General features: G+C 38.2%; 1 protein-coding gene across 1 annotated transcript; it reads left to right on the forward strand.

The window, feature by feature from the left end:
* The first annotated feature begins 1,818 nt into the window (after positions 1–1,818).
* LOC126808912 (uncharacterized) lies at positions 1,819–19,073 on the forward strand. The gene is made up of 2 exons (XM_050533977.2): positions 1,819–1,976; positions 15,648–19,073. The coding sequence occupies exon 2, from the start codon at positions 15,704–15,706 to the stop codon at positions 17,036–17,038; it is 1,335 nt and encodes a 444-aa protein (XP_050389934.2). The 5' UTR covers positions 1,819–1,976; positions 15,648–15,703; the 3' UTR covers positions 17,039–19,073.
* Positions 19,074–19,140: the final 67 nt, after the last annotated feature.

A 19,140-nucleotide genomic window follows, 5' to 3' on the forward strand; every position in this document is an offset into this window, starting at 1 on the left:
CTTCTATAATGGACTTAATTCTGTTATCTTCCAATACATTTCGTACTATGGATATGTTAATCGGAACATGGAAGAGTAGACTATTGAAAAACTTAAATCTAGAGAAATATGGGGTTTTCCGCCCACTCGACACAAACTAGGTCATTTCAATTCTATTTTAAAAATTCGCTTGTGCATATGGGTCTTGAGCAGTGGGATAAAAAAAAACACACCATATACCACCAATATAAACAAGTGAAATGAAATGGGGGTTAACGTCCTGCTTGTTTGCTCCAACTGGGCTAATGAAGACAGGTATACGCCATACAGTCTGCTATGAAAGAAATTTTGTCCAGACAGCGGCGCTTAGCCTATGGCCTACTCTACTGTTCTGCTCCGACTGGGCTATTGAAGACGGGCATATACCATACAGTGTGCAATGAGGGAAATGTTGCCCGGACAACGGCGCTATGGCCTACTCTTATATCGAATTTCAACTATCAAGGGATCTTTTACGTGCACTCCAATGTGTACAAAGAAATTCAGCAGTCTGTAAGATCACGTGCATTGCCCAAAGAAAAACACCAACCGAGAAACGCGCGGTAATTAATTAACTTCTTTTAAATTCTAATTCAATTTTAACTGATCCGTCAAATGTTTAATGATCAATTAAATAGTCATTATAAGATCACGTGATCGACAATATGTCAATAAGTGCAAAAAAAAAAAATCACGAAACGAAATAAATTAGACAAAAAATAATATTATTTTTAACCGTCAAACGTTTATCGATAGGAAGCCATTTACGATGATAGAGAGTAGATTTCACGTTTTAAACTATTATGGTCTCCACGATAACTGTTTACGGAAAGTCATTGAAGAGACTAGGAAATCATTCGCGATGATAGGACTTTTTTTTATCTTAAACTTAGAAATGAAATGAAGTTTAACTTCCTACTGTTCTGCTCTGACTGGGCTAATGAAGACGGTTTAAACTTAAAAAGTACATTTCAAATTTTAAAAAGATTACGGACTACGATATCTGTTATAACGCATTGAAGAGAGTATAGGAAATCATTAGATAATTCTAAATTTTAAATTGATATATAATCTAGAATCTGTTAAGGAGATTAGGAAACAAATCAACTACTACAATAGAATAAAATTTCTTAATTTAGAAAGTAGAGAGTTTAACAAAATGAAATGGGGTTTAACGTACTATTGTTCTGCTCCGACTGGGCTAATACATACAGCCATACAGTGTGCTGTGAGGGGAATATTGTCCGGGTAGCGGCACTATGCCCTACCCTTATGTCGAATTCCAACTGCCAAGGGATATTTTACGTGCACGCCAATGTATACACGGGGCCTCGGTTTTTTGTCACATCCGGGCGACTAGACAGCTGTCCTTGTCAGGCCCTCCATCCTGCATCACTGACAAGGGGAGACCACCTTGAAAAATCAAGATGAATTTTCTCGACCATGTCTATAGACCTAATGTACTTATAGTTTATATAGATTCAAGTTACATACATTAAAAGCGGAAATGATACAGTAAGTGTTGGAGGTCTGGTTATACTGACTTCCGTTAGGTCACACCAAGTTGATTTTCAGTTAACATGAAAGATGTCTTGTTTACAATTTCAAAACTTATAAATTATGAACTAAATGATTTTGAACAGCGCAACCAAGTATTTGTAGTTTTTGAATTAGTCTTTTTCCCGAAGAAATAAGGAGGAAAATGTTCACCGCATAATTAGGAAGGGAACATTTTATAGGTGTTCCCGAAAAACAGAAAATAAAATTGGTATGGTCTTACATATATGTAAATGACTAAAAGGCGGAAGAGAAACACCAATTCTCGTAGAAGGTTGACTGAAATTACTTCGTAAGTAAGGTCTGTGTAAATATTCCTTTAAGGTTCTAGCGACACTTAAACCTAATGAAGACCTTCCTCAGTATGGATTTTTTGAAGAAGCAGGAATCGATCTAAACAAGTAAGTCAACTAAGAGACAGTCGCTGAACTTTCCTTCATGTCAAAATAAAAAAAGTTTAAAAAATAAGAATACGAAAGCATGGCTGGTGTGTAGACAATCGATAAATCTAATAGAGGAATTTAAGAGAGACAGAGACAGAGAGAGAAAGTGAGAGGGGGGACTTTAGCAGTGGGAGGAAACCGGAGGACCCGGAGAAAACCAACGAGGTTGGACAGGCGACCCTACTCCTTGACTCAATGACAGACCTTATGATGCGACGCGCACGCGTTAACTATTAACCCCACCCCTCCCCTTTAAGGATAAGAGATTAATGGGGCAAATCTACTAATGTGTGTGGGGTGGGCGAATATAGATTACGTATAAATAAAAGTCAAATAAATCGTTGATTTTGGGTATGTAGGCTGTCTAACCACGTGGGGAGGGCGAATATAGATTACGTATAAATAAAAGTCAAATAAATCCGTTGCTTTTGGGTATGTAGCCTGTCTAACCTCGTGGGGTTGTTTTCTGGGTACCCCAATTTCCCCATCGCACTCACAAGCGAATTAATGAGATGAAATACATTCCCAAAATGTCGAGTGGACGTTACCTCTCTCTCTCTCTCTCTCTCTCTCTCTCTATCTGATTCTCTCTGTCTCACTCTCTGCCTCTCGTCTCTGCCTCTCGTTTTGCAATACATGTATTCAGCTGCAGATTTTTGATTTATTAATTTCAGTTTCACTTTTGACTAACACCGAAATATAATATTATAAAAACATCAAGGATATTTTCTTGTATAGAAGAAAAGCAGTGTGTTATGTTTGTTTAAATCGTTGGTGTATAGAAAGAAATGACGGTCAGATATTCACTGATATTAATGTAACGGATATTAATCACTATATAAATAGTCGTGCGATCAAATACACATTTATTTGCCTTCCGTATTCCAGAAATCTACACTGAACCAATTGACAAGCTGTGTAAATTGATTCAGAGATCGACAGGGATTTCAATTTGTTCATTTAACGAAGATTCTAATTTACTGGTTGTTATATATGAGAAATGAAATGAAATGAAATGTGTTTTAACTTCCTACTGATCTGCACCGAAAGGGCTAATAAGGGCAGGCATACGCCATACAGTGTGTTATGAGGGGAATTTTTCCCGCACAGTGGCTCTACGGCCTATTCTTATATCGAATTCCTACTGCCAAGGGATCTTTTACGTACACGCCAATGTGTACACGGGACCTTGGTTTTCCGTCCCATCCGAACGACTAGGCAGTTGTCCTTGTCAGGCCCCCCGGCCTGCACCACTGACAAGGGGAAAGCACACCGGAAACTCAAGATGAACTTTCTCGGCCAATCGTGTCTAACTTCCTGGTGTTCTACCCGAATGGGTTAATGAAGACGGGCATACGCCATACATTGTGCGATCAGTAACATTTTGCGCGGCCAGGAACACTACGGCCTACTCTTATTTCGAATTCCAACTGTCAGTAGTTATTTTACGTGCACACCGATGTGTACACCGGACCTCAGTATGTCGTCCCACCCGAACAACCATCGTTGTGCCTCACTGAGTTACCGCACCACTGACAAGGGGAAATCACACCGGAAAATCCCGATGAACTTACTCTCTGAGCCACCGCTGCTCCGTTATATATGAGAATCTACAAATGATTCCGTAATTGAACACCTGATACAAGTCTGATACCATGTCTTGTGGTATTATAGCCCTTTCTAGAACACCGGATACTAGTCTGATACCATGTCTTGTAGTGCTAACTCTTTCTAGAACACCTGATACAAGTCTGATACCATGTCTTGTTGTAATACTATAAGGTTTATTTTAGCTTTAAGAAAGGTGTTCTGTTTAATATAGAAATTCGTTACCTACATGATGTGTGACGAAAACTAGGGTAATGAAGTAGCTTGCATTATTCTACTTCTATCTTAGACTAACTCACCGACAGTTATGTCAGTATCCATTGCTGGAAGTAGGGTACTATAGTCCAGTTATCTCGTGCACAGATTAGTACAATTAACTAGAATAGTGTTGACGTAAAACGGTGCCTATACGAAACACTTACCCAAAATGGTAATTGTCCCGCCCTAATAGATGACGCTTTATAACATACTATCAAGGAGTATGTGAATTTGTCCACGTTTAAGCCGTTCTGGTCTGAGTTAGAAAGGATATTAACTCAGACCGTGGATATTTTAATAACTGGAAAAGTATCATAACTTTGTAGTTTGCTGTATGTATTTTATTATATAAACTTAGTAACAACATAAACGGCGTTCCAGATTCAGTTAATTGATGATTTAAATATTTGATCCCACAACGTGAAGTCGAAGAAACGCCTAGAAGAAAGTGTCACATCTGTCCCCATAGTGTCACATTGTGGTATGATTGTTCTTTCTAGAACACCTGATATTAGTCTGCTTAAAAAATTTCCTCATATCACACCGCATGGCATATGTCGTTAGAGACTCCTTAACTCGGGCAAAATGTCGCTCATATCACAATGCGTGGCGTAGGTCAGTCTTCGTAAGTGCGATTAGTGCAGAAAAGTATGATATGACAATAAACGCTTTTTTCGTTTCATTTCACCGCCGCAAAATGTAAGCTTGCACTAATGAACCTTTTTATTCTCAGGCCCTAGAAATCTATACTTCCGTGTTACTGAATGTCGTTCCAAGAATTACAGTCTACGTTCTAAATGGTGACTATAGGATAAAGAATTCCTGCAACTGTTTGTTGTCTACAGATCACCATTGTATTCGCTAGACAGTTACTTTCTCTTGTCATCAGCACAAGACTGATTTAATTCCCGTTAAAGCCACACTTTCCTGTTCACAAACTGCCATACATAACTAAATTGTTTCAATGGCATTAAGTAATTGAACTGGAAGTAGGCGCGACACAATTCTATGGAATACAATTACTGTTTATTACTGGCATTCTCAACATACTAAACTTAGGCTGCCTGTCTACAGGTAGCTCCGCTTGAGGACTGACACTAAGCTAGTTGACCGACATTTTAAGCCCTAAATCGACGATTTTAGTCGAAAACACTACATATACTTCGAGAATTTTGAGAAGTATTTATTCTGCTTCCATTTAATGGAATAGAATTTAGTCTGTGTGTGTATGCCAAATGTGAAACGGAGTAGAACCGCATTACAAAACAATATACTTATTTTGGGATATGGCGGCTATTCAGGATAGAGATTTATTCTCGAAGTAAGAAGTGGAAGGACCTATGTGTGCAATGATAATTATGCATGTTTAATTATGTTAGGTCTCCTTCAAGGTAATTAGTAGTATGCTCCTATTGGCCACCATTAACTCAGTATATTGATTTTAATCTTTAAAGTTACAATTTCAAATTTTTAAGTTATATTTTTAAAATTTATTAAAATAAAGCCTTAAAATAGATGGTATTTATAAACAGTCCTACCTTGTTAAAGAATAATCCTATTAATCCTATAATTCACTATTGCCAGTTGAGAAATTGGCAAAAATATCATTTTCAACTTCAAATTTAAACGTTTGAAGATAGCTATTCCATGGGGGGAATAGGAAAACAAGGGAGGTAATTGTGTTATTATTTCCTGTGTCAATGATTTTTAAGTGTGGGAAATAATGCCTATGATCGTATAATAGTGAGTTGATAACCTATTGAGCAAAAGACATAGAAATAATTATGTTTTGACTTTCTTAGAAAATATGAAATTCTCGCTTTAAGTGGCATTTGCCGTTTGAAGAACACATTTAAACAGAACACATTTTTTATGGGAGATCACTCATTGGTTTTATGCTAAAAGCATGACGTTTCGACAAGTATCCTCTTATCGTTATCAAGCACAATGCCATTTAGTTCTTCTTCTTTTATTAGTGTTTAACGTCCCCTTTCACCGACGGTGATATCGCAGACAATATGCCATTTAGAAAACTATAGTTTAATATACATGATGTTCATGGTGAAGCCATTTACAGAGATTGAATACCAATAACAATATAAAAAGATATTGTTTTTAAATGTAAATACTGCTTCGTCATATTTATAGACGCTCACACGTATATAGTCTTTACCCGGTTCAACAAATGACCTGCGAACGCGATATAGGCTACCGTATTTTTGATGGATATGTTTCAAATTTGGTGTGAAGCACTGTGGCCTCGAGAAGACGAACCATATCAATATTCCGTATTCTGGTACGGTCAGTTATGAGCATACCCCCTTTTCCAAAAACGCTGTTCACGCGATATGGGTAACAGTTTTTAACATAATATTTCAAGCTTGTCAATACGATGAAGATTAGATTAGATGTTTTGCTTGGTTACCATTGCTTGCTTAAAGCCCAGACAGCTTAGCAAGTTGATGTGAACTTTGGGAGGAAACCGGGGAACCCGGAGAAAACCCACGATGTTGGACAAGCAACCCTACTCCTAGTCACGTACAACCGGAGAATCGAAACCACGTCTGTTGGATTAATGACAGACCCTATGATACAACGCGCACGCGCTAACCATTCGGCCATTCACCCCCCCCCCACCACCACCACCACACACACACACACACACATACACCAGTAGTTACAGACCTATGTATATCAATATTTAAAAAGCTACCAGGACGCTAAATCTCATTTCAAATTCAATATTTTTATCAACCGACCATGGCCCTGCCGAGCTCTAATGGCTGTTTAAGTGTGTCGCAGACATATTAAGGAAGAAATGTTTGATGACAAGCAGGTGTTAGTTATAATTAGAGACCGCGTGGAGCTGGAAGCGTCTGAATACAATCATAATACCGTTATACGCTTACAGGATTTTAAAGAGACAATGCTTCTACTGTTACAAGATTTGTTGAGGGTGTTGGATGGCCGAATGATTTAACGCGTGTGCATTAGATCATAAGATCTGTCATTGAGTCAAGTGGCGTGGTTCGATTCTGCCCTTGTACGTGACAAGGAGTAGGTTCGCCTGTCCAATCTAGTGGGTTTTCTCCGGGCCTTCCCTTTTCCTCCCACAGCTAAAGAGCACTACGCACAAGCGATTTATTGAAATAAAATTTAACCATGTGTTAGTCACGATATGACTTAGTTTTTGTCGAGTGGGCGGTAAATCGCATCTCTCGCCCTCGTTAGAATATTTTAAAGAGAAACATCTTCTACTCTTCAGGATTTAAAAGTGACAATCTTTTTTTTCTTATATTCTTACTAGATTTTAAAACCACACCCTCTTCTTTTGTAATATCATTACAACATTTTAAAGAGACAACTTTGTTACAAGATTTTAAAGTGGAAACATGTCTACAGGATTTTAAAGAGATACTGTTATACGCTTGCTTGAAGACGGCCATACGCCATACAGTGTGCTCTGGGGAAAATTTGCCTACACAGTGGTGCTACAGCGTACTCTTATATCGAATTCCAACTGCCAATGGTTCTTTTACGTGCACGTCAAGTTGTAAACGGGACGACAGTTTTTCATCGCATCCGAACGAATATACGTTGTCCTTTGTCAGTTGTTGTAAGGAGCTTCATAGAAAGACAAAAGACAGATAATCAGGACATTGTTTAGATGACATTTTGGAAAAAAAGTTCCAGAAGTTGTAGGCATGAAGGTTTTCGATTGCTATAATTTTTAAAGCATTTATTATTGGGTACAGTTCAGCGGTATGATCGACAGTAAAAATACATTATGGGAGATTAGGTAAAGAGCTGGCAGTTCTCACTATAATAGCTAAAAACTAGATAATATGAAGGGAGTTTTCTGAAAATTTCAATCAAATTGATCCATTCTGAACCGAGAATTTAGCCATTGAATTTTGGGCCTAGCCTCGATCAACATTACTAAAGTCGGTACGATAAAATACATAGTCTCGATTATCCATTTTTTGATTTAATCATGAATGATCGCTGAGCAGCAGATCGGATTATAATCCAGTAAATATCGCAGGCGAGCGATGACATCGAGAGTTGATTATGTTCTGGATAAGTTAACTAATGTCTAATTAATAATTGAGATAACATTCCAGGCCTAAAGAAAGACATACAATTGGCAGATTTTTTTTTTAGCTCTTGCATAATGCATGTTTAAGCATTAGTTTAAAAGCCCCGATTTGTCCTCTAGAAAGACATACAATAGATTCTGAGTCCCATGAGACCCAGACTGAAGAAGAGTAATCAATATGTGTCTGAATATGAGCATTATGAGTGTGGTGTGTGTGTGTGTGGGGGGGGGTATTCTATAATCTTTCTGATTTCATTTATTAGGAATTTGAATGTGATCTTGCCAAGTTAAATTATGATTTGAAACTATCCCTGAACGTCTAAAGGATGAGACTACTTCTAATGATTCATTGCCGAGTTTTATATCTAGAGTAGTGGGGTGAAATTTCTTTTTGATGGGTTGTAAAGGGCATTGCGTATACTAAGTCTCATTTCTTTTATGTTACATCAGGCTTGTACTCTGTCGCATCAGACTGTCATTTTGTTTGGAGAACTTCAGCGATTGAAACAGGGGTGTAGACAGTCGTATCGTCAGCAAAGAGGTCAGTTTCAGAAGAGAGATTTAATCGCAAATCATTAAACAATGAAACGGGGCTATATGGTGTCAAACATATGGTGAAATAATTTTTATTTCATTTTCTTTCAAACTATTCATCCCCTTAATCCAAAGGTAAAGCCTGTCATTGAGTCAACTGTCGTTGTTTTACGAATGCCCGGTTGAACGTGACAAGGAGTAGGCCTTGGGTCGCCTGTCCAACCTCGTGGGTTTTCTCCGGGTCCTCCGGTTTCCTCCCACTGCTAAAGACCCGCAAGCGAATTATTGAAATAAAATTGAACTATGTGTTAGTCCCGAAATGACCTAGTTTGTGCCGAATGGACGTTAAACTCTCTCTCTCTCTCTCTCTCTCTCTCTTTAATCCAAAGGTTGTTCAGTGGGTAAGACGTTGACTCGCCAACCTGTAGGTTCCGTGTTCGATCCCAGCGTTGGTCGAGAAAGTTCATCGGTTCCTCCTTGTCGGTGGTGCAGGGCCGAGAACCTCTCAAGGGACAACGTATTGTCGTTCGTATGGGACGAAAAACCGAGGTCCCGTCTTCATTAGCCCACTCGGAGCCGAAAAGTAGAACGTTAAACCCCATTTTATTTCAACCAAGGCTGTACAAATATCTAATCGACTTCTTCTCTACACCCTTCAGTGAAGCCAGACAAACTTTTACACCTGAATACGTACAATCAGACGAGATTAATCATGAGAAATATATCCAATTTTTTTATTGCTTACCATGGGAAACAATTTGTAAATCACACATATTGGAGAAATGTAATACGTATTGAACGAGGAAGGGCTGCATACACTTAGTAATGCTGAAAGGGTTCTTGTCGGCTTTTCTACTACTGCTTGCATTACACGGTCTGTCAATTAGTCAAGTGGGGCTGTTTTGATTCCCCGCTTGTACGTGACAAGGAGTAGGGTCGCCTGTCCAGCCTAGTGGGTTTTCTCTGCGTTTCCCGCTTTCCTCCCACTGCTAAAGAACCCCACGCGCAAGGGAATTAATGAAACAAAATTGAACCATACGTTAGTCCCGAAATTACCTAGTTTGTGTCCATCTCTCTCTCTCTCTCTCTCTCTCCCCTCTCTCTCTCTCCCTCTCTCTCTCTCTCTCTCCGGTTTCTTGTAGCTGGTCTGTGAGCTACCAGACCCTACAACCCCTGCGTGGCAAAACACGCACGGCGGGTTGTGAGCTGAGTACGGTCGACATGAAAATTGGCATGCGTCTTCCTTGGACAGTTGCGCATCCAGTGACTGCCTGTTTTAATAGTTCAGTTCTTGCGCAAGCGAATTTTTGAAAAAAAACAATGAATGAATGAATGAATGAACACTGTCAAAAACTGACCACCGTCCGGCGTCACTTAAGAGATTAAATGATAAATCTGAAACAGAGCAGAACAAAATTGGTATTTTAATCATCCGTGAACCTGTAAAGCGATAGGTATATTTTTTTCATTGTAATACGAGAAGAGTGAAAATAAGGGAGTACACTAAATACACTTTATACGCGACCTTCATTTCATGTAGACATATTTTATATGTGGGCGTTTTCCTAGATAAAATTTACCTTTATAAAATTACACCTGGATATTAGCTGCAGGTATTCCCAGGTATAGTACTTTAATGTCTCTTATTTGTTGAGCTATTGGTATTTGTTTTTATTTAATTGCACTTCACGTGGTTATATTTTTGCCTATTTGTTTTAAAAACAAAACACAAATAATAGTTACTTAATTGTTTTGTGGTGGCTAGAATTGTTGGAATTTTCAGTTTGTTGGAATTGTCACTTTGTTGGAATAATTCTCACTTTAATAGTTATACTAATTCTGACGTTAACAGCCGAATTGTCGGAATAATTCTTACTTTAACATCTGAATTCTTGGAATATTTCTCACTTTAACAGCCGAATTGTAAAAATAATTTTCACTTTAACGGTTGAATTATTGACATGATTCTCACAATGTCGCCATAATTCTCATTTTAACAATTGAATTGTCGGTATAATTCTCACTTTAACACTTGAATTGTCGGTATAATTCTCACTTTAAGAGTAGAATTGTCGGTATAATTCTCACTTTAACACTTGAATTGTCGGTATAATTCTCACTTTAAGAGTAGAATTGTCGGTATAATTCTCACTTTAAGAGTTGAATTGTCGGTTTAATTCTCACTTTAAGAGTTGAATTGTCGGTATAATTCTCCTTTAAGAGTTTAAGAGTTGAATTGTCGGTATAATTCTCCTTTAAGAGTTGAATTGTTGAAATAATTCTCGTTTTAACAGTCGAATTGTTGGAATAATTCTCAATTTAATAAATGAATTATTTCCAAGTTTCCTTAGCCTCCGTTTGTTCAAAAATAACATAGTTTCTGTTGAGTGGACGTTAAACCCCACGTTTCTTGAAACACCGTCACAAAAGATCGGGATGTTAGCATGTTATTTAAAAGTACCTTAACTGAATAAAACAAATTTTCGCCGCTGTTTCTGTAAGAATGGACTCGGTCGTGTAATTAACACCCACTGTGCTGGCTTTCCCGCGGAACTTTCAATATCTACAATATTTCTGTCTTTATCAGCCAAACTAACTGTTGCCTAGCAACTCACAATAATTGGCCAAAGATTGAAAACCTTGAAAGAATTTTAAAGGACAGCTATCAACTTAATCAGGTTTCTCTGTTTTATACGTATTTCGTAATAAAGCAAATGGTTGAAAGGTGTGTAATTACATTTTTTGTTAAGGCTGATAATGGTTAATTACATTTTGATAAGGGTTGTTAAGTGTGTAATTACATTTTGATATCGATTGATAAGTGTGCAATTATAATTTGACTAGAATAACGCCCGGCTTCGCTCGGGGGTCATAACCCCGAAACCGGAAGTGGTAGACTAACGCCACCTGGCCTATGTTACTCCCCGGTCCGAGCTACCCCGAACATACGGACCGACAGACAAACGTCCTTCAAAAATATTAGTATAGATAAGGCTTGATAAATGTGTAATTACATTTTGATAAGAGTTGATAAGTGCGTAATTACATATTGTTAAGTGATGAGAATGTTGTAATTACATTCTGATATAAGTGTTGAGAATGTTGTAATTACATTTGTTTTTGTAACGGGCTGTCAAGTGTGTAATTACATATTGCTAAGGGTTGACAAATGTGTAATTACATTTTAATTATGGTTGATAAGTGTGTAATTACATTTTGATAAGGCTGATAAGTGTGTAATAAAATATTGGTAATTATATTTTGATAACGGTGTGGTTACAATTTTGATAATTACATATTGTTAGGGGTAGATACGTGTGTAATTACAGTTTGGTAACTGTATAGTAACATTTTTTTTTGCTATAGTAAGCGGAACTATGTATGTTTATTAACTTTAATTTCATGTTTAAACTGTAACTATCGAACAAAGAATCGATCAATTATAACATTGGACCAATCTATGGTACCACAAAAGTATGTTGACTATGCGAACTCATCGTAAGACGATTGCTCGCTAGCCTGGAGGTCGGGTGTTCGATCCCTGCATTGGCGGAGAAAGTTCATTCAGATTTTCCGGCGTGGTTTCCTCTTGTCAGTGATGCAGGATGAAGGGCCTGACAAGGACAGCTGTCTAGTTGTTCGGATGGGACGAAAAACCGAGGTCCCGTGTACACATTGGCGTGCACGTAAAAGATCCCTTGGCAGTTGGAATTCGATATAAGAGTAGGCCGTAGCGCCGCTGCCCGGGCAAAATTTCCCTCATAGCACACTGTATGGCGTATGCCCGTCTTCATTAGCCCAGGTTATGAGCAGAACAGTAGGATGTTAAACCCCATTTCATTTCATTTCACGTGAACTCTTCGAATGAGAAGCGGTTTACTAAAATTAGTAAGCACGCCCTGCCTCACGCAAGACACCCGGTGTATTTGATCATGATTGAATTACCCGAAGTAAATTGGCGTAAGTTAAGCGTCCTGGTCAAAACACTGTGTGGAAATGAAATGTAATAGGGTTTAAAGTCTTACCTTTCTGCACCAACTGGGCTAATGAAGACGGACATACGCCATACCATGCAGTAGGGTCTGCTCTATTTCGATTTCCAAATTTCAAGAGTTCTTTTACATGCACACCAAGGTGTACGCGGGACCTTGGTTTTTCGTACAATCCAAACGACTAGGCCCTGTCGTTGCTAGGCCCTCCGCCATACCATGCAGTAGGGTCTGCTCTATTTCGATTTCCAAATTTCAAGAGTTCTTTTACATGCACACCAAGGTGTACGCGGGACCTTGGTTTTTCGTACAATCCAAACGACTAGGCCCTGTCGTTGCTAGGCCCTCCGCCCTGCACCACTGAAAAGAAGAGCTATGTGTGTGGGAGGCTAGGCTACGCTTTTGGTCTACTGCATGGAAAAACAAGTTGTTTGTTCACTCTAAAAGAGGTCACAGTTGGCGAATGATGTCATCGTTGCCTTAAACAGATCATTGTTTATGAATGACGTAGAATTAAATATAGGTTACGCGATCTACAGTTATTCCACGCTGTAACGATCAATTTCTTTTTCCATATTTCATTAAGACGCGGCTCTTAGTGCAAGCAAGTTAGAAACAAAATTCAATAGTGATTGACAGGTGTTAGGTCTGCTCTCTCTTGTATGCGACAAGGAGCAGGTTCGCCTGTCCAAAGCCGTGGTGTTTCTCCTGGTCTTTCGCCCCCCCCCCCTTTACTGCTAATGACCCCTACGTCCCCAAATGTCCTAGTTTTAACATAAATTTGAATATTGACCAAAATACCTAATGCCTTCATCTTTGGCTAAACATAGTGCATTGGTTAAATTTTGATCCAAACAAGAGCACCCAAAACATAAAAAAAGAAAATGAGTGCCCTGGGGATATTGGAAATCCATTAAACGTATACTTCCTTGTAGCTATAAAATACTCGACTAATATACCAATTGTTAATTTGTAACACGTTTGAAACCATATCTTTCTGCGCGAATTAGCAATAAATTGTTCATTGTACAAAACGGAAACAAAAATAACATACAATTGTTATTATGATAATTTAAGGTCTACCATGTAATACGGGAATTTGTAACACGCTTTATCACTACATCATTCTACACGACCTAACAATGAATTGATCATTACCTTTTAGTTTGCTAATTTATCATTTGTACTTGAAAACGATAAGAGAATACTTGTCAAAACGTCGTGCTTTATGTGTATAAACCAGTGATTGTATTCCATATAAATTGTGTTTTTTTAATGTGCCCAATCACTAAATGCCACTCAAGGATTATATTAGTTAATGTTCTTGCGTAGTCATGAGTTTACGTCGTTGTTGGTGAATTGTAAGGATATATGCATAGACACACCAGGATATACTCTAGAAAACACCGTCTACAGTCAGTTTTTTTTTTCAAAAGTAATTTAGAGCCTGGTTGCAAGCCCGTAGGGTGCTCTTCACCCATAAAAATTTGAAAAATATGGTTTGCACCTGAGGAGAGGAACTATGAAAATGACGGAAAAATTCGATTTTGAGGCTGAATTATCATATTGGCTTATTATGATAATTTAATATGAACATTATAAAAATTTGAATGAAGGAATACGACTTTAACGTAGTTATAATGATTTATGAGAAAAACGAAAAGTTTGGAATCGGGTTAGAGTGATTTGTTTGAATTTTGAAGATTATCACGCCTGGCGCGGGCTTGACTCAATCTCATTTTCATCGTGAATTTGACCTGGAAAATTTCCAGCAATCTCCAGTCGGCTTTCTTATGGTAGATTTCGTGGTCGGCTTCCCACCATCCTCGACATTATGGGCGCCCCTCACGGATGAGGCACTCCACCAGTCATGCCGTTTTGGGGCCCCATTGATCAAATCATGGGTGCTCAACCAATCTCACTCGGCATTATGCATTATATGTGCTACCCGACAGTAATATATTGTCATTATGAGGCGCCCCACCAATCATATCATTAAGCCCCCCCCCCCCGGGATAAGGCACCACACAGATCACGTTTTGGGCGCCTCATCAATCAAGTTGTGGTGTTAATTATGTGATTCATTATGAGGCGCCTCGCTATTTGGGGGCGCCTCATAACGACATGATTGGCGAGGCGCCCATAAAACCAAGTGACATTGGTTGGTTGCCCCGCCAATCTCGTCATACTGATATGCGCACGTTGGTCGTTGGCTTTATATTGCGTCCAATGCGCCGATTTTTTCCCAGGGAGTGGGAGGGGGGCAGCGCCCCCCCCCCCCATGGTCACCTGCTAGCTACGGGCCTGGGTTGGAGAGAACCCCGTTGTTCCCCTCACGGAGCAAAGATCAGCCTGTCCCTCGTATCATATGTATTGTATAGTGTCCATTGCTGGCGAAAAACAGTAATTCCGTGACACTTGCAAGAATTTGTGAAATGAATAACAGACATAAATGAACCCGTGTTTACTATCGGTCTAGTGTCTAGATGCTACCAGGGGTGGACCGGGGGCGGAATGGCTCCTGAACCTGACCTCCGTTGCGGTTCTCTCCTCCCCGGCGCGACATTTCTTTTGAAAAGCTGACTAAATTTATGTTATCTATAGTATGCCTTGATGTTTCTAGCATGTGCACAAATTTGATGTGTGACAATCTTATCGGAAATTAATTTTTGAATCCAATATTGAATTCAGTAACCCTGAAAAAGTTATTTTATAAGCAATATTCACAACAACAAAAATCGTAATTCTGGATTCTATTTTGATTGCCGTTTTAAATTTATACTATCTTGGCTTGTTTTTTGAGTAGAAACTGAACACAGCAACTTCAAAACCCTTACATAAGACATATTAAAAGCCATATCTAACTGAAACAAATGCCGATTAAATAATATTCCGCAATTTTGGATTTCATTTTGAATTTCTGCCGTCAGGAATTCTCCGGACATATACATCAGGAAAAAAATGACGGTTAACTTAAAATGGCCCAGTTGGTGTATAAAAGTAGGACGTTATATTTCATTTCATGTCAATGGACATTTATGCGATGGAAAATTTCCCATGTACTAAAAAAAAGGTATATTCGTATATATTTTTTATTCATGACATTCAATAATTAAGTTTTATTTTTATCTTCTATTTCAGAGAAATACCAAATTTAGAAATTCTAGTTTTTGCTGTTTTTCATTCGATAAAGCTGTATGAAAATTGCAATGTTGTGCTGCGTGCGTGGGGCACCGCGAACCGAGCAGAACGAAATCCTGGACATCAAAAAGATTTTAGAAGATTTCGCCTGGAACAATTTTAAGTCTACTCAGGGTGTATGTGCTAAAACATTTTTACGTCGACGAGATTTTATTGTCGATGTTCCTCTGAATTTCTACCACACAGAAGACGTCAACCAACAGCTGACTCCTCGTCAACTCAAGAAAGAACTGTCACGCTCAGGACATGATCACAAACATGGCGACCATACTTCAGACCTCAGAACTGAATTCCGTAACAACACGGGAACAGATCAAACGTACAAATTCAGATTTGAACGCACGCGTAAGGCAGGCGTGACTGTTACGTTCCAGAAAGGTTTCACATTTGGTGGGAAAGCTCAATTTTCTCTTGGACTTCCAGTTGCTGGAGGAAAGTTCTCTGGCGACGTAAACATGACCTTGCAAGTCACGAAGACCGATGCCGAGAATTTTGAAGATACGTTGGTGTTGGAAACTACGAGTGATATCTTTGTAGAGAAAAAACACAGCTATATCACAGGAGTGATTTTAAAGCACAGAGATGTATCTTATGACTTCACTCTGGACACAATTATAACTATGCCTCTAAACAAGGCACCTGTCGCGATTAAGAAACGCAAAGGCGGTGAGGTCGTGTCCTCATTTTACATCAACAATTTAAAGGATGTTTTCATGAACTTTCCGAATGTTGAATTTATTTCCGTACCCTCGGCTGATGGCAAAACTCAAACATACTCCGTAAAAATCAGAACTTCTGGAATCATGGAAGGTGTGCAACTTTCCAATCAGGAGATTGTCCTAGACTCTAAAAAGATTGAGAGTGAGGACAAATCTACGTCAACCCTTGATCTAGTTCTACCAACGACAGATGGGGGAACAACCGCCACCTTGGGGACAACGACCAGCTCGGGAACTACGACTTCCTCGAGGACTACAACCAACACCTCGACAACCACCACCTCGGGGACAACGACCAGACCAGAGGAGGACATTAGATGCAAAACCACAACCGGTGCCAACATGGGTACCAACGCATTGGAAAAATCAGAAGGCGCACAAAGGAATCTAAGGGAAGACACTGGCGTCAATGAATTGTCACAGGTTCCTACGATTGTTAAAACCTCTTCTGGAGCACCACGAGCATCCCAAATTACCAGCGATAACGAAGCATCACCTGAACAAGGGGTGCGTCCTAAAAGTCCACTTCCAATGCACAAACTTGTTGCATTCCCTCAAGGGACAAGTCCCAAGCCTCAAAGACCTAAATCACCTAAAGTGACCTATCTGTGATTCGTGTATACAATCTCTTAAAGATGTATTATATAAGATTTAGATTTAAGGCAAGACACTACCTTATAAAACACTCTGTATAGATTGATCTGTCAAATTTTGATATCAGCTAAAATTGCCCAAAATAGTTAAAATTTGTTGATTTTTCAAGTCGTGTCCAGCCTTTATATTATATAGTGTTAAATATTTAGTCATTTGTATAGGTAAATCAAATTTTTAACTTTTAACTTGCTTTTTTCCGTACTCAATTTTTCACCCATATCAGGTCTTATAAAATCAAATTCTCAAAATCTATGAGAGATAATGGTCTCATCTTTGGAATACGATTAGTGCTATAGCTATTGTTTGCAATAAGATGATTTTCAAAGTGTTTGTTATACATTTGGACATTTTATTGTACAAAATCCTTTTAGTGGTGTGTTCGGCCACACCCACTTGTTTTATGTGGGATGCATAATGTTCTTTATTAACATTCAAATAGTAAAATTTATGCCTTATTGCACTCTTTAATGCCTATATATGTTATTCCAAATCACAAATAGTTTGTTTCAATAAAATTGTTGAAGATTTTGATTTCCTAACATAGCCACCGTGAATATATAAAAAAAATCCAATATGGCGACCATTTTCATGAAAACAAATAAACATTTTGCGCTCAAATTATCAAATCTGATTTGGGACATCATATACTAATATTACACTAAATGGCAAGTTTCTGTTATCAATGTAAAATTCTTAGGTAGTGTCCTGCCTTAAAAAAAAAGCTAACAGTTTTCACTATAATAGTTAAAAAATGAAAAGGGGCTAGTATACTGAAACTTTCAGTCAAATTACTTCACTCCGAGCGGAATTATGGCCGTTTGAAGAACAGTGCTGTCTCAATTGTCATTGCTACCGTTGTTACGATAATAAAGTCTCGATTATCCATTTTTAAATTAAGTTATTAACTAGTGATCGTGTTTAAATCCGTTGAAAATCATAACCACACGATGGTCTAGAGTGTTGGTTATGGGCTTGGCATGTGAATAAATGATTTATATAATATTTGGGGCCAAACCAAAGATCTGCAATAGGAATATTTAGCTCTAACATAATGCATCTTTAACAAGTTTGCTCAAAGCCAGTCTGATTAAAATCCAGATCTATATTTGGTTTCTTTTTTTTATACTTTCGTTGACTTCCATAAAATGAAGATCTGGCCGGTTGTAGTGGAAGGTTGCGCAGGGGTCATACGACATTTGATTAACCAATCAGTGTTGAGTTGATTTTTTCTAGAGGGATACCCACAATTCCTTGCACCAAGAATTTGCTGTAACAGACCGTTTCATTGGCTAATCTCCCTCACATCAACTAGAATGAGGGTTATATAACAACTCTTCCAGATCCTAGTGTAGTAAAGACAAGTAAAACGAAATTTTAAACTATAAAAAACGAAACGAAATAGGATCTGTGTTTTAATCAGATTGGCTGAAAGCTATCTTCCCAAGACTCGTGTAGGATGTTTCAAATCTGTCTTAATTAACGAGTTCGCTGAAAGCCATCTTCCCAGGACTAATGATTCGTGGTGGATGTTTGAAATCTCTCTTAAAGACTTTATTTTACTGAAAAGAAGATAACGTGGCAGCTCAATAGATTATGCCTACTGTTTATTTATCATATTAAAGAGATAGACGAAAAAACAAGAAACTAGATATTAATCAACAATATGGGTAGATACATATTTAGAATGTTGTTCTGTGTTATCCGCGTTTGAATTATGACTGATATGGTGTTTTAGTACAGTTTTATTGATCTTAAACCTTCTGCTGACAGTAAAATTGGATGTTGAAAGACCTAAAGACATTTTGTGTTCAATGGTGGTATCAGGTGTTTGGAAAAGAATTAGCGTTTTCTGCCTCTGCCTCGTGTACGACAACTGACACATACTGAAGACTAGCATTAACATTTTTTTTTTTTAGCCTACTATTTTATATATCCTTGAAAATATAATCTGTAATTTTATGTGGAGGTTTCAATAAATTTGCTTTAATCATAATATCACGCATCAAAATGATTTAATGGTCGATTTTGTCTGGAATGTCGGTAAAGTGAGAGAGAGAGAG

The sequence above is a fragment of the Patella vulgata genome, chromosome 1 (assembly GCF_932274485.2).
Source record: "Patella vulgata chromosome 1, xgPatVulg1.2, whole genome shotgun sequence".
NCBI classification, from domain to species: domain Eukaryota; kingdom Metazoa; phylum Mollusca; class Gastropoda; family Patellidae; genus Patella; species Patella vulgata.

Excerpts from the sequence above, each read along its gene's own strand:
- LOC126808912 (XM_050533977.2), top strand. The coding sequence starts at position 15,704 with ATGAAAATTGCAATGTTGTGCTGCGTGCGTGGGGCACCGCGAACCGAG.